At 40.1% G+C, this 16,778-nt stretch overlaps 1 protein-coding gene across 6 annotated transcripts in view; it reads right to left on the minus strand.

Moving 5' to 3' along the window:
- Window positions 1-16,778, minus strand: part of LOC139766906 (uncharacterized) — a 50,562-nt gene that overhangs the window by 6,891 nt on the left and 26,893 nt on the right. For 2 of the 6 annotated variants that reach the window (XM_071695925.1, XM_071695927.1), the window contains exons 3-5: window positions 11,506-11,791; window positions 7,413-7,551; window positions 7,089-7,286 (exon numbers count right to left, since the gene is read on the minus strand). In XM_071695925.1, coding sequence (XP_071552026.1) covers window positions 7,089-7,286; window positions 7,413-7,551; window positions 11,506-11,791 — 623 coding nt within the window. Of the gene's footprint in view, window positions 1-7,088; window positions 7,287-7,412; window positions 7,552-11,505; window positions 11,792-12,309; window positions 12,685-16,778 lie in introns of all 6 variants that reach the window. The other 4 variants (XM_071695931.1, XM_071695928.1, XM_071695930.1 and 1 more) reach the window with 4 other exon arrangements.

The raw sequence follows: 16,778 nt of genomic DNA on the forward strand, positions 1-16,778 counted from the left end.
AGAGTTGGGGTGAGAGAGTATCATTAAATTTTAGGGAGAAAAAAAACTGTTTTGGAAGGAGGGAAATAAAGTGCGTATGACAAGAGAACAAATGGGTACATCAGTGAAAGGGGCTAATGAGGAAGTAATAACAAGTAGTGGTGATGTGAGGAGATGGAGTGAGTATTTTGAAGGTTTGTTGAATGTGTTACATGATAGAGTGGCAAATATAGAGTGTTTTTGTCAAGGTGGTGTGCGAAGTGAGAGGGTCAGGGAGAATGGTTCAGTATATAGAGAATAGGTAGTGAAAGCTTTGCAGAAGATGAAAGCCTGCAAGGCAGTGGGTTATTATTAAAAAAGGGAGTGACTGTATTGTTGACTGGTTGGTAAGGATATTCAATATATGTATGGTTCATGGGGAAGTGCCTGAGGATTGGCGGAATGCATGCATAGTGCCATTGTACAAAAGCAAAGGGGATAAAGGTGAATGTTCAAATTACAGAGGTATAAGTTTGTTGAGTATTCCTGGGAAATTGTATGGGAGGGTACTGATTGAAAGGGTGAAGGCATGTACAGAGCATCAGATTGGGGAAGAGCAGTGTGGTTTCAGAAGTGGTAGAGGATGTGTGGATCAGGTGTTTGCTTTGAAGAATGTATGAGAGAAATACTTAGAAAAACAAATGGATTTGTATGTAGCATTTATGGATATGGAGAAGGCGTATGACAGAATTGATAGAGATGTTCTGAGGAAGGTATTAAGAGTATATGGTGTGGGAGGCAAGTTGCTAGAAGCAGTGAAAAGTTTTTATCAAGGATGAACGGCATGTGTACGAGTAAGAAGAGAGGAAAGTGATTGGTTCCCAGTGAATGTCGGTTTGCGGCAGGGGTGCGTGATGTCTCCAAGGTTGTTTAATTTGTTTATGGATGGGGTTGTTAGGGAGGTGAATGCAAGAGTTTTGGAGAGAGGGGCAAGTATGCAGTCTGTTGTCGAGATATAGATATATATATATATATATATATATATATATATATATATATATATATATATATATATATATATATATTTTTTTTTTTTTTTTTTTTTTTTTTTTTTTTTTTTGCTTTGTCGCTGTCTCCCGCATTTGCGAGGTAGTGCACGGAAACAGACGAAAGAAATGGCCCAACCCACCCCCATACACATGTATATACATACGTCCACACACGCAAATATACATACCTACACAGCTTTCCATGGTTTACCCCAGTCGCTTCACATGCTTTGATTCAATCCACTGACAGCATGTCAACCCCGGTATACCACATCGCTCCAATTCACTCTATTCCTTGCCCTCCTTTCACCCTCCTGCATGTTCAGGCCCCGATCACACAAAATCTTTTTCACTCCATCTTTCCACCTCCAATTTGGTCTCCCTCTTCTCCTCGTTCCCTCCACCTCCGACACATATATTCTCTTAGTCAATCTTTCCTCACTCATTCTCTCCATGTGCCCGAACCATTTCAAAACACCCTCTTCTGCTTTTTTGCTTTGTCGCTGTCTCCCGCGTTTGCGAGGTAGTGCAAGGAAACAGACGAAAGAAATGGCCCAACCCACCCCCACACACATGCATATACATACACGTCCACACACGCAAATATACATACCTACACAGCTTTCCATGGTTTACCCCAGACGCTTCACATGCAATGATTCAATCCACTGACAGCACGTCAACCCCGGTATACCACATCGATCCAATTCACTCTATTCCTTGCCCTCCTTTCACCCTCCTGCATGTTCAGGCCCCGATCACACAAAATCTTTTTCACTCCATCTTTCCACCTCCAATTTGGTCTCCCACTTCTCCTCGTTCCCTCCACCTCCGACACATATATCCTCTTGGTCAATCTTTCCTCACTCATTCTCTCCATGTGCCCAAACCATTTCAAAACACCCTCTTCTGCTCTCTCAACCACGCTCTTTTTATTTCCACACATCTCTCTTACCCTTACGTTACATACTCGATCAAACCACCTCACACCACACATTGTCCTTAAACATCTCATTTCCAGCACATCCACCCTCCTGCGCACAACTCTATCCATAGCCCACGCCTCACAACCATACAACATTGTTGGAACCACTATTCCTTCAAACATACCCATTTTTGCTTTCCGTGATAATGTTCTCAACTTCCACACATTCTTCAAGGCTCCCAGGATTTTCGCCCCCTCCCCCACCCTATGATCCACTTCCACTTCCATGGTTCCATCCGCTGCCAGATCCACTCCCAGATATCTAAAACACTTTACTTCCTCCAGTTTTTCTCCATTCAAACGTACCTCCCAATTGACTTGACCCTCAACCCTACTGTACCTAATAACCTTGCTCTTATTCACATTTACTCTTAACTTTCTTCTTTCACACACTTTACTAAACTCAGTCACCAGCTTCTGCAGTTTCTCACATGAATCAGCCACCAGCGCTGTATCATCAGCGAACAACAACTGACTCACTTCCCAAGTTCTCTCATCCACAACAGACTTCATACTTGCCCTTCTTTCCAAAACTCTTGCATTCACCTCCCTAACAACCCCATCCATAAACAAATTAAACAACCATGGAGACATCACACACCCCTGCCGCAAACCTACATTCACTGAGAACCAATCACTTTCCTCTCTTCCTACACGTACACATGCCTTACATCCTCGATAAAAACTTTTCACTGCTTCTAACAACTTGCCTCCCACACCATATATTCTTAATACCTTCCACAGAGCATCTCTATCAACTCTATCGTATGCCTTCTCCAGATCCATAAATGCTACATACAAATCCATTTGCTTTTCTAAGTATTTCTCACATACATTCTTCAAAGCAAACACCTGATCCACACATCCTCTACCACTTCTGAAACCACACTGCTCTTCCCCAATCTGATGCTCTGTACATGCCTTCACCCTCTTAATCAATACCCTCCCATATAATTTACCAGGAATACTCAACAAACTTATACCTCTGTAATTTGAGCACTCACTCTTATCCCCTTTGCCTTTCTACAATGGCACTATGCACGCATTCCGCCAATCCTCAGGCACCTCACCATGAGTCATACATACATTAAATAACCTTACCAACCAGTCAACAATACAGTCACCCCCTTTTTTTATAAATTCCACTGCAATACCATCCAAACCTGCTGCCTTGCCGGCTTTCATCTTCCGCAAAGCTTTTACTACCTCTGCTCTGTTTACCAAATCATTTTCCCTAACCCTCTCACTTTGCACACCACCTCGACCAAAACACCCTATATCTGCCACTCTAACATCAAACACATTCAACAAACCTTCAAAATACTCACTCCATCTCCTTCTCACATCACCACTACTTGTTATCACCTCCCCATTTGCGCCCTTCACTGAAGTTCCCATTTGCTCCCTTGTCTTACGCACTTTATTTACCTCCTTCCAGAACATCTTTTTATTCTCCCTAAAATTTAATGATACTCTCTCACCCCAACTCTCATTTGCCCTTTTTTTCACCTCTTGCACCTTTCTCTTGACCTCCTGTCTCTTTCTTTTATACATCTCCCACTCAATTGCATTTTTTCCCTGCAAAAATCGTCCAAATGCTCTCTCTTCTCTTTCACTAACAATCTTACTTCTTCATCCCACCACTCACTACCCTTTCTAATCAACCCACCTCCCACTCTTCTCATGCCACAAGCATCTTTTGCGCAATCCATCACTGATTCCCTAAATACATCCCATTCCTCCCCCACTCCCCTTACTTCCACTGTTCTCACCTTTTTCCATTCTGTACTCAGTCTCCCCTGGTACTTCCTCACACAAGTCTCCTTCCCAAGCTCACTTACTCTCACCACCCTCTTCACCCCAACATTCACTCTTCTTTTCTGAAAACCCATACAAATCTTCACCTTAGCCTCCACAAGATAATGATCAGACATCCCTCCAGTTGCACCTCTCAGCACATTAACATCCAAAAGTCTCTCTTTCGCGCGCCTGTCAATTAACACGTAATCCAATAACGCTCTCTGGCCATATATATATATATATATATATATATATATATATATATATATATATATATATATAGATATCTGGGAGTGGATCTGGCAGCGGATGGAACCATGGAAGCGGAAGTGGATCATAGGGTGGGGGAGGGGGCGAAAATTCTGGGAGCCTTGAAGAATGTGTGGAAGTCGAGAACATTAACTCGGAAAGCAAAAATGGGTATGTTTGAAGGAATAGTGGTTCCAACAATGTTGTATGGTTGCGAGGCGTGGGCTATGGATAGAGTTGTGCGCAGGAGGATGGATGTGCTGGAAATGAGATGTTTGAGGACAATGTGTGGTGTGAGGTGGTTTGATCGAGTGAGTAACATAAGGGTAAGAGAGATGTGTGGAAATAAAAAGAGCGTGTTTGAGAGAGCAGAAGAGGGTGTTTTGAAGTGGTTTGGGCACATGGAGAGGATGAGTGAGGAAAGATTGACCAAGAGGATATATGTGTCGGAGGTGGAGGGAGCAAGGAGAAGAGGGAGACCAAATTGGAGGTGGAAAGATGGAGTGAAAAAGATTTTGTGTGATCGGGGCCTGAACATGCAGGAGGGTGAAAGGAGGGCAAGGAATAGAGTGAATTGGATCGATGTGGTATACCGGGGTTGACGTGCTGTCAGTGGATTGAATCAAGGCATGTGAAGCGTCTGGGGTAAACCATGGAAAGCTGTGTAGGTATGTATATTTGCGTGTGTGGACGTATGTATATACATGTGTATGGGGGGGTTGGGCCATTTCTTTCGTCTGTTTCCTTGCGCTACCTCGCAAACGCGGGAGACAGCGACAAAGTATAAAAAAAAAAAAAAAAAAAATATATATATATATATATATATATATATATATATATATATATATATATATATATATATATAATTTCATATGTATTTGCCATTTCCCTCTTTAGCGAAGTAGCATTAAGAACAGAGGTCTGAGCCTAAGAGGGAAAATTCTCTTCTTTTTTTTTCATACATATTCGCCATTTCCCATTTCATCAACCAACACCTAGGGGTGGATGACCAGCTGGGTTGACTGTGGACCTAATGCCATATCCAGAATTTGAACCAATGCCCTCAACCCTGGGCAGCCTGTGAATGCATCATGGTCAAGAAAGCTAACTGAATTTTAGTTTCTATGCAAATACAATATCCCTTTCCAAAGAGTAATGTGCTTTGCCTTCTCCATGATTATGGAGCAAATACAGTTCCAAAAATCTAAACTCAAGAGATAGACCACCCATGGATGGGCATAGTGAGCACAGTTTACCAATACCCATAAAACAGAACCAGTTGTTCTTATATGAAAACCTCACACAGCATACACCTCTCTTACTTAAATGGATACTCCCATCAAAAGTAACAAAAAACAAACACCATAAAAGATATTAGTTTAGCAACTCTGAACAGTCATATATACCCTGTACTTTGTAATACAGTGACAAAGGCTGCAAAATGCATAAAACTCCAAATACATCACTCACACCAAGACTTATTGTTTTAGAACTCTGACCTCCAAGCTCCCTAATTTTGCCTTTTCTCCTTCACTCTATGCTTTTCTTTTTAGTTTTCCTTCCAAAAGATTTTAAACAAAGAGCCTGAATAGGATACTGTTGCTTTAAAAAGTTGGCTTGCTGATCACTTATGCTGGTTTGCTTTCAATCAGATGAAGTGACAGATTTATCTTGACTCATATATGCTTGAAAAGTATCACTATCCTAAAAATCAACATTTCCCAAAACCATGTATGATTTTTTTTTTATTAAAACAAAGTCTATATGGATTCCCTGATAAAAGAGAAATATAGGGGCAATAGCACATGGCAGAAACTAGAGATTAAAATGTGCTCATGTATACTCCTTGGAAAAAACAAAGTGGATATGAACACTTCTATCAAGGATATACTTCATGGATGAATAAGATCAATCAGTTTATCTTCTGTACAGTTCAAATAATTCTGTTATACACCTTTCTACCCAAACTTTTGTATGCAAGATGTCATGTATCTATTGATACCTTTCTTAATGGCCCCTAGATAGTTTTTTTTTCTCATTTTTCAGAATCCAACAGAGCTTAATATTAAAAAAAAACTTTCTTAAACATAGCTCCTTCTTAAGCTTTAATTCTTTTAAATAATAATGGCAACAAATTATATCATTAGTCCTAAAAGAGGGTAGCACTTCCATCATACAAAACTGGGAATCTCTGCCTTTTGTTAGCCTGTGGGGATGAGTATTTCAGTTCCCAAAGATTAATTTCTATAAAAGGTATCTTTCTGCAGTTTTATTTCATAACATCAGACATGAAACTGGCAAAAGCAAGCCCCAACTGAATCCATGTCAAATGACATAGTAAACTGATGTCTGAAAAAGAAAAAATGCAAAGGGATTTAATTTGGGCTCCTAAGGTGTTTGTAAAACTCAACACGACACATGATTCTTCTTTCTTCCCTTGCATATCAAATCTGTGGAATTCTCTTCCATCTTCCTTTCTTCCTATGAGAAAAAGCCAAAAAGGAAGAAGAGAATTACACAGCTATGATGTGAAGCTAATTAAAAAGGTACCATACATAATGGCCAAACCTCATGTGACTATCTCCACACAGAAACTATGAGAAGAAGCAACTACTTAAATGCCTTAAATCAGGAACACTGGAACCTAAACATGCAGATAGCTCACAAGGCCAGCAGCTGAGATAATACCTGCAGAACAGAGGGAGAAGCAACATCCTATCAGACAGAGATAGCTGAAGGGAGGTGATGGCAGAAGGTCTTTGTTTCCATTATGGCTAAAAGAGGGATGGAAGAAGAGCCACCCCATACATGCATGCAAGGGGTGAATGAAACTCCTATAGAGATAACACAGCTGCTCAGATCACACTAAGCCTCTGGGAAGCACATTTTCTAACGCTCTTTATGTAGGGTTTCCTGGGTACAGTGGATGACAAAGGTAGATCTAATGTTTGCTTTATTGCGGGGCTGAACTGTGATGTTCTGCAGTTTGAAGAGGAAACAAGTGAGACTTGCCAGCTTAACAGCCTTTAATATGATTCTCATCCTACCTCCGCCGAGGATCTTGTGGGGATCTGGGGCGGGAAGGGGAGGCAGCCTTGCGAGGAACAATACCAGATGGATCCCGTGGGTCACGAGGGCGAGAGGAGGCCCGATTTTCTCTTTCCTTTTCATCAGCACTTCCCTCTCCAACATCACTATAGCCTAGCTCATCTCTATAAAGTTCCTTGAATCCAGTATGTGCCCACCTGTTGCCAAGGTACCATAAAAATAATCATTAGTTCACTGATTTAATAATTTTTCCTTATAAAATGATTATCCAACCACAAATAAATTATAAAATAGTAAAATTACATAAACTATGTTGTGATTACCTGTTTGGTTGAGAAGCTTCTGCATCCAGCAATTTCTTGGTCCAAAAAGTGTCCTTAGTACGTGTGGAAGCTTCTCGCCTTGCACGTACAACCACTTGCTCCATGGGACCTCTCTCTGCTGTAGCACCACGATCACCATCTTTAAATATTAACTGCATAAAACTGGCTCAAGGGTTATGTTAAGCATATAATAATTACCTGTCTCATGATATATATATTTATCATTATTATTATCATCATTATTATTATTATTATATGTAACCGCTGTTTCCTGTGTCAGCGAGGTAGCGTAAGGAAACAACAAAGAATGGCTCAACCATCCACATACACATATATATATATATATACATAAACACTCATACATGCACATATAAATACATATACATTTCATCATATAGATACATATACATACACAGACATATACATATATACACATGAACATATTCATATCTGCTGCCTTCGTCCATTCCCACCGCCATCCCGCCACACATGAAATAGCATATCCCCCCCTCCCCCATGTAGAGACAGGAATACAAACAAAAAGGCCACATTCATTCACACTAAGTCTCTAGCTGTCATGTGTAATGCACTGAAACCATAGCTCCCTTTCCACATCAAGGCCCCACAGACCTATCCATGGTTTACCCAAGACACTTCACATGCCCTGGTTCAATCCATTGACAGCACATCGACCACGGTATACCAGATCATTCCAATTCATTCTATTCCTTGCACACCTTTCACCCTCCTGTATGTTCAGGCCTCGATCGCTCAGAATCTTTTTCACTCCATCCTTCCACCTCCAATTTGGTCTCCCGCTTCTCCTTCTTCCCTCCAGCTCTGACACATATATCTTCTTTGTCAATCTTTCCTCACTCATTCTCTCCATGTGTCCAAACCATTTCAACACAGACTCTTCTCTCTCAAAAACACTTTCTATTACCACACATCTCTCTAACCCTTTCATTACTTAATCAAACCACCACACATCACATAATGTTCTTAAACATTTCATTTCCAACACATCCTCCCTCCTCCGCACAACCCTATCTATAGCCCATGCCTTGCAACCCTATAACATTGTTGGAACCACTATTCCTTCAAACACACCCATTTTTGCTCTCTGAGATAACATTCTCGCCTTCCACACATTCTTCAACGCTCCCAGAACCTTCGCCCCCTACCCCACCCTGTGGCTCACTTCTGCTTCCATAGTTCCATCCACTGCTAAGTCCACTCCCAGATATCTAAAGTACTTCACTTCCAGTTTTTCTCCATTCAAACTTATCTCCCAATTAACTTCTCTCTCAACCCTACTGAACCTAGCAACCTTGCTCTTATTCACATTTACTCTCAACATTCTTCTTTCACATACTTTACCAAACTCAGTCGCCAACCTCTGCAGATTCTCACCAAAATCAGCCACCAGTGCTGTATCATCAGCGAACAACAACTGACTCACTTTCCATGCCCTCTCATGCACAACAGATTGCATACTTGCCCCTCTCTCCAAAACTCTTGCATTCAACTCCCTAACCACCCCATTCATAAACAAATTAAACAACCATGGAGACATCATGCATCCCAGCCACAAACCGACGTTCACTGGGAACCAATCACTTTCCTCTCTTCCTACTTATACACATGCCTTACATTCTTTGGTAAAAACTTTTCACTGCTTCTGGCAACTTACCTCTCACACCATATACCATATACTCTTAAAACCTTCCACAAAGCATCTCTATCAACTCTATCATATGCCTTCTCCAGATTCATAAATGCTACATACAAATTCATTTGTTTTTCTAAGTATTTCTCACATTCATTCTTCAAAGCAAACACCTGATCCACACATCCTCTACCACTTCTGAAACCACACTGCTTTTCCCCAATCTGATGCTCTGTACATGTCTTTACCCTCTCAATCAATACCCTCCCATATAATTTCCCAGGAATACTCAATAAACTTATGCCTCTGTAATTTGAACACTCACCTTTATCCCCTTTACCTTTGTACAAAGGCACTATGCATGCATTCTGCTAATCCTCAGGCACTTCCTCATGATCCATACATACAATGAATATCCTTAACAACACAGTCACCCCCCTTTTTTATTAAATTTCACTGCAGTACCATCCAAACCTGTCACCTTGCCAGCTTTTATCTTCCACAAAGCTTTCACTACCTCTTCTCTGTTTACCAAACCATTCTCCCTGAACCTTTCACTTCAGACAACACCCTATATCTGCCACTCTATCATCAAACACATTCAACAAACCTTCAAAATACTCCATCTCCTCACTTCATCACTACTTGTTATTACCTCCCCATTTGCCCTCTTCACCAAAGTTCTCATTTGTTCTTGTCTTACACGTTATTTACCTCCTTCCAAAACATCTTTTTATTCTTCCTAATTTTTAATGATACTCTCTCACCCCACCTCTCATTTGCCTTCTTTTTCACCTCTTGCACCTTTCTCTGGACCTCCTGCTACTTTCTTTTATACATCTCCCAGTCATTTGCACTACTTCCCTGCAAAAATAGTCCAAACGACTCTCTCTTGTCTTTAACAATCTTACTTCTTCATACCACCACTTACTACCCTTTCTAATCTGCCCACCTCCCACCTTTCTCATGCCACATGCATCTGGATAGCATTTTTCAAAAGGCCTATAAAAACTTCACTTCTAGTCAAAATAGTTGCTAATTAAGATAATTCAAGGGATAATGTACACAAGCCTAGATTCCCCCACTCTCTCTTCCTACAACCCTTACTCACTCTATTCCACTTGACGCCACCTCAAACCCTCATCATTAACTTTTCAAAATGTCATCAGAGAGAGTGGCATATCATTCTTAAGCTAACGGTTTCATGTATATCCATTCCTCAAGGGTTAGAAATGGAAATTTTCTATTCAGGAATGTAACCTCACCCTCACTTTATATAATGGGTCTCAACTTTGCATGTAATGACAGATCATTTTGTGACAGGTTTTCCAGGAGTGCAACCCTATTTTCAACATGGGGTTTAGTGTATAGGCATATCTTCCTGAGGAATTTGTACATGTCTGTTACTCCTACTTCTTTACCAAAGGATGTGGCAGACTTATTTTCCCTTTTCTCCACTCATCTCTTATTTTCATCCCAGTTAAATTTTTCTCTAATATTCAGCAACATCATGTATAGTCTGTCCCATCATTATTCTCTACCTGTACACTTGATCCCCTACTTACAACCTATGCAACTTCAAACCATCTTGTACATATGACAGGAAAAAATATAAATAAAAAATCAAAAATTATGAAATATGAACTATAGAATCTTAAATAAAATATAAAAATAAACTACAGAATCATATAATAAAGTTGGTTAATAAAAAAACGAAATAATCATGATAGAAATTGAGTAGGATAAAGAATGCTGTACAGGTATACAAATTCTACATGCCAAGCTGACATGTGTCCAACTTATGTCCATTTCGAGATCCGACCAGTCAGTCAGAACAGAACTCAGACATGTAGGGGAGGGGGTTGCATTTCCATAATGAAAGGATAGTGCTTCATTGAAATATCTTTTCAAATAATAAGCACTGTACTGCAAGTTAATTGTGAAACCAAGCAATGCTGGACTTTTCTCCACAAAATCCAACAACTGTGATTCTATTCATGAAATAAGAATTACTAGGAAAAACAGCAAAATTCACACTAATGCATGCAAGTTTGAACAAAAAAAAATGTGAAACAACTATCACAAAAAACAATGGATTATTAAAAATTCATTTAAGGTAAGATGAAGTTCTGGTTAGTTTATAGTTTATGGTACAAGGAGTTGGCCGAGTGTGATAAGACAGCATGCCAAAGTATATGAGCATGCTGAAAAATTGAATGTGGACTACACTGTGTACACCCCAAACAAATGGAAAGAAAGATATATGGCACAAAACTGAGATGTGTAATGACTAAGATAATAAGAGCAAAACACATCCACATTGTACTAACATTCAAAACATGCACTTATATAAAAAAAAAAATCAAGAATTAAATGTTTAACCCAAAATATATCAGGTGTTTACAAATGAGAAAAACATCTTACCATCTTTGGGATCACGTAAAAGCTTTTCTGCCCGTGGTGGTCTGTAGTCATCCATTCTCATCCTCATGGATGCAATTGGCTGAACGTTGCCTCCAGACATAGGTGGTCTCCTACTACCCCCTCTTCCCCGCCGCCGGCGACGCCGACCTTTCCGTCTGCGTCTGCCACCACCACCACCACCACCAATTCCGCCACCAATAACACCATTGCCTCCAGCTGAATTGATAGGTCTGGGTGGTGGGCTTCGAGGTCCTCGCCTGGAAGCTGTACGCTCTGCACTACGTCTCTGTGGGAAATATCATCTATTAGAGAAAAAAATAAAAAATAAGAATAATAATTATCACATCAGATGTAAAGCCTTGAAAATTGGAATAACTTAAACCAGGAAATATCTACACCTACAACTTTGGTAATAATGCTTGAAACAAAGCCCTTCAACTGAAACCTAACTAAAAATCATAGCAAGACATATGTAACACATGAATTAATTTATCTTATTTAACTTCACCTAATAAATCTACTTGCAGAATGTACAATTCTAAAGGTAAAAAAGTAGACAAAAGCATGAGTAAGCAACACAAATTTTTATATATACTTAAAAATATGACGATAAAGAGATTAGGAAAAACACAATCACCAAGAAAGCCAAAATACTATGAAACCTTATATTGTATATTATCTAACATGTCTCCAAGGATTTTCTCATATAAGAATAGTAATCTAAAATGGCACTCACAAATTTAACAAAACAAATTACTTCAAAGAGAAAATTGTTAATCACCTCTTTGTTTCTTCCATACTCACCAAACCAAATCACTGAGTATACAGAGCACAAAGTATCTAATGCCATGTTACTGTGCTCAGCAACTGCTCTTGGCTAGACAGCCAATCCCATGGGCAGAATATGTGGGCCACACCACCACTCTGCATGGCCTCCATGACTTGGATCTGAGCCCTCGAGCTGTGGCAAGCTCAGGTTACTGTGTGCCAGTAACAAGTCATGAAGGTGGTTGGTCCTTCTCCACCCATCACTGGAAGGGGAGCTCTGCCTCAATGGCAACCCCACCTCTCTCTGTAGAACATCTGCTTCCATCACAGGTTTGATGACAGAATGGCCATAAGTGCCACATGTCCCTTCATAAAGACTCCATAACTGTTAGTTGTCAATAGCCAACTGTCCTGATTAACAAAGCAAACTTTGGGTGAAATGAGCAGAGTATCGCAACAGAATCTTAAACTACATGAATGCAATTTTTCCAGTTCTAAGTTACATACGAATCATAAGTTATATCTAACCCTCTGACTAGGATACCAAATTTAACTATGACATATACAACATAAAGAATGGGAAACATCAAATGTTCCTATCAATTCAGTCTTCACAAAACTCATAGGCAATCTCCCAATACACACACAAGAAAGAAGACAGATCACATTCCTGATAAGCTGTCTAATTATTTATTAGCAAAGTGTACCAACTCAAGATCAAAAGTTGTAAAACACAAACAAGACTTCGGAATGATTTTAATGGCTACATATGCATTACACAAAGATGGAGAAGGTTAAAAATATCTTTCTGGGAGAACTTGAAAAAGCAATTATTGGTGAAGATTTAAAGAAGAAACTGTATGATGGGTGACTTGAATGAATGGGTTAAAGACCTGATTAGAAAAGACAAACATGGGATCCTAGGTGTAAATGACGAGTGAAAATATATATGGATCAGGTGCAATAAGAGGTACGAGTTAAAAACATACTTTCACATAAAATACACGAGGTATAAAAACAACATAATGTGGTAAAATACACTAACTGGTATGTTCCTGGTAAAAACATGATAGGTAAAATGCATGATGTGTGGTCTGTGAGTGAGATAGGTGGAGGCTGGTTGATCACATGGTTAGACTTTTATAATTGATGGAATAAGACTTGACATGTGAATGAAAAAAGACATAAGGATAAAGGGAAGTTGGAAATCAAAAAGTGAACTCCGAAGAGAAGTTAAATGAAAGACTGAGGGAAGCTTATGAAATGGTACAAAGTGAGGTTAAGGTGATGTGGCAGGTAATTGTTTTACCCATATTAATTTCTATTATGCCAGTCAGTAACCATTAAAATACTGTGTGGAATTGTAAATACTTTCCTTGCTGCCCAGGCAGCAAGGAAAATATATAAATATAACGTATGTAGATTTATATAAATGGTGTATTCATTTGTATATATACAGAATGAAACAGTAATGGGAATTATAACATGAATACTTGCCCTCCTTTCACCCTCCTGCATGTTCAGGCCCCGATCACACAAAATCTTTTTCACTCCATCTTTCCACCTCCAATTTGGTCTCCCTCTTCTCCTCGTTCCCTCCACCTCCGACACATATATCCTCTTGGTCAATCTTTCCTCACTCATTCTCTCCATGTGACCAAACCATTTCAAAACACCCTCTTCTGCTCTCTCAACCACGCTCTTTTTATTTCCACACATCTCTCTTACCCTTACGTTACTTACTCGATCAAACCACCTCACACCACACATTGTCCTCAAACATCTCATTTCCAGCACATCCATCCTCCTGCGCACAACTCTATCCATAGTCCACACCTCGCAACCATACAACATTGTTGGAACCACTATTCCTTCAAACATACCCATTTTTGCTTTCCGAGATAATGTTCTCGACTTCCACACATTCTTCAAGGCTCCCAGGATTTTCGCCCCCTCCCCCACCCTATGATCCACTTCCGCTTCCATGGTTCCATCCGCTGCCAGATCCACTCCCAGATATCTAAAACACTTCACTTCCTCCAGTTTTTCTCCATTCAAACTCACCTCCCAATTGACTTGACCCTCAACCCTACTGTACCTAATAACCTTGCTCTTATTCACATTTACTCTTAACTTTCTTCTTTCACACACTTTACCAAACTCAGTCACCAGCTTCTGCAGTTTCTCACATGAATCAGCCACCAGCGCTGTATCATCAGCGAACAACAACTGACTCACTTCCCAAGCTCTCTCATCCACAACAGACTTCATACTTGCCCCTCTTTCCAAAACTCTTGCATTCACCTCCCTAACAACCCCATCCATAAACAAATTAAACAACCATGGAGACATCACACACCCCTGCCGCAAACCTACATTCACTGAGAACCAATCACTTTCCTCTCTTCCTACACGTACACATGCCTTACATCCTCGATACAAACTTTTCACTGCTTCTAACAACTTGCCTCCCACACCATATATTCTTAATACCTTCCACAGAGCATCTCTATCAACTCTATCATATGCCTTCTCCAGATCCATAAATGCTACATACAAATCCATTTGCTTTTCCAAGTATTTCTCACATACATTCTTCAAAGCAAACACCTGATCCACACATCCTCTACCACTTCTGAAACCACACTGCTCTTCCCCAATCTGATGCTCTGTACATGCCTTCACCCTCTCAATCAATATCCTCCCATATAATTTACCAGGAATACTCAACAAACTTATACCTCTGTAATTTGAGCACTCACTCTTATCCCCTTTGCCTTTGTACAATGGCACTATGCACGCATTCCGCCAATCCTCAGGCACCTCACCATGAGTCATACATACATTAAATAACCTTACCAACCAGTCAACAATACAGTCACCCCCTTTTTTAATAAATTCCACTGCAATACCATCCAAACCTGCTGCCTTGCCGGCTTTCATCTTCCGCAAAGCTTTTACTACCTCTTCTCTGTTTACCAAATCATTTTCCCTAACCCTCTCACTTTGCACACCACCTCGACCAAAACACCCTATATCTGCCACTCTATCATCAAACACATTCAACAAACCTTCAAAATACTCACTCCATCTCCTTCTCACATCACCACTACTTGTTATCACCTCCCCATTTGCGCCCTTCACTGAAGTTCCCATTTGCTCCCTTGTCTTACGCACTTTATTTACCTCCTTCCAGAACATCTTTTTATTCTCCCTAAAATTTAATGATACTCTCTCACCCCAACTCTCATTTGCCCTTTTTTTCACCTCTTGCACCTTTCTCTTGACCTCCTGTCTCTTTCTTTTATACATCTCCCACTCAATTTCATTTTTTCCCTGCAAAAATCGTCCAAATGCCTCTCTCTTCTCTTTCACTAATACTCTTACTTCTTCATCCCACCACTCACTACCCTTTCTAATCAACCCACCTCCCACTCTTCTCATGCCACAAGCATCTTTTGCGCAATCCATCACTGATTCCCTAAATACATCCCATTCCTCCCCCACTCCCCTTACTTCCATTGTTCTCACCTTTTTCCATTCTGAACTCAGTCTCTCCTGGTACTTCCTCACACAAGTCTCCTTCCCAAGCTCACTTACTCTCACCACCCTCTTTTTTCATACTATTCGCCATTTCCCGCATTAGCGAGGTAGCATTAAGAACAGAGGACTGGGCCTTTGAGGGAATATCCTCACCTGGCCCCCTTCTCTGTTCCTTCTTTTGGAAAATTAAAAAAAAAAGAGAGGGGAGGATTTCCAGCCCCCCGCTCCCACATATATATATATATATATATATATATATATATATATATATATATATATATATATATATATACACATAAATGCCCATTCACACAAATATACAAACATACACATATCAACATCTACACATACACATGCACATACACAAAAATATACATATATATACTTGCTTGCCTTTATCCATTTCTGGTACTACACAACCCCACAGAAAACAGCATTGCTACCCCCTACTTCAGCAAGGTAGTGTCAGGAAAACAAACAAAAAAAGCCACATTCATTCATACACAGTCTCAAGCTGTAATGTGTAATGAACCAAAACCACAGCTCCCTATCCATATCCAGGCCCGACAGACCTTTCCATGGTATACCCCAGACATTTCACAAGCCCTGGTTCAATCCACTGACAGCACGTCGACCCCAGTATACCACATCATTCCAATTCACTTCATTCCTTGCATGCCTCTCACCTTCCTGTATGTTCAGGCCCAGATTGCTCAAAATCTTTTTCACTCCATCCTTTCACCTCCAATTTAGTTTCCCACTTCTTATTCCCTCCATCTCCGACACATATATCCTCTTTGTCAACCTTTCCTCACTCATTCTCTCCTTATGTCCAAACTATTTCAACACACCCTCCTCTGCTCTCTCAACCACACTCTTTTAATTTCCACACATCTCTCTTAGCCTTTCATTATTTACTCGATCAAACCACTTCACACCATATATATATATATATATATATA

Source organism: Panulirus ornatus, chromosome 58 (assembly GCF_036320965.1).
Source record: "Panulirus ornatus isolate Po-2019 chromosome 58, ASM3632096v1, whole genome shotgun sequence".
In the NCBI taxonomy this organism is placed as follows: Eukaryota; Metazoa; Arthropoda; class Malacostraca; order Decapoda; family Palinuridae; genus Panulirus; species Panulirus ornatus.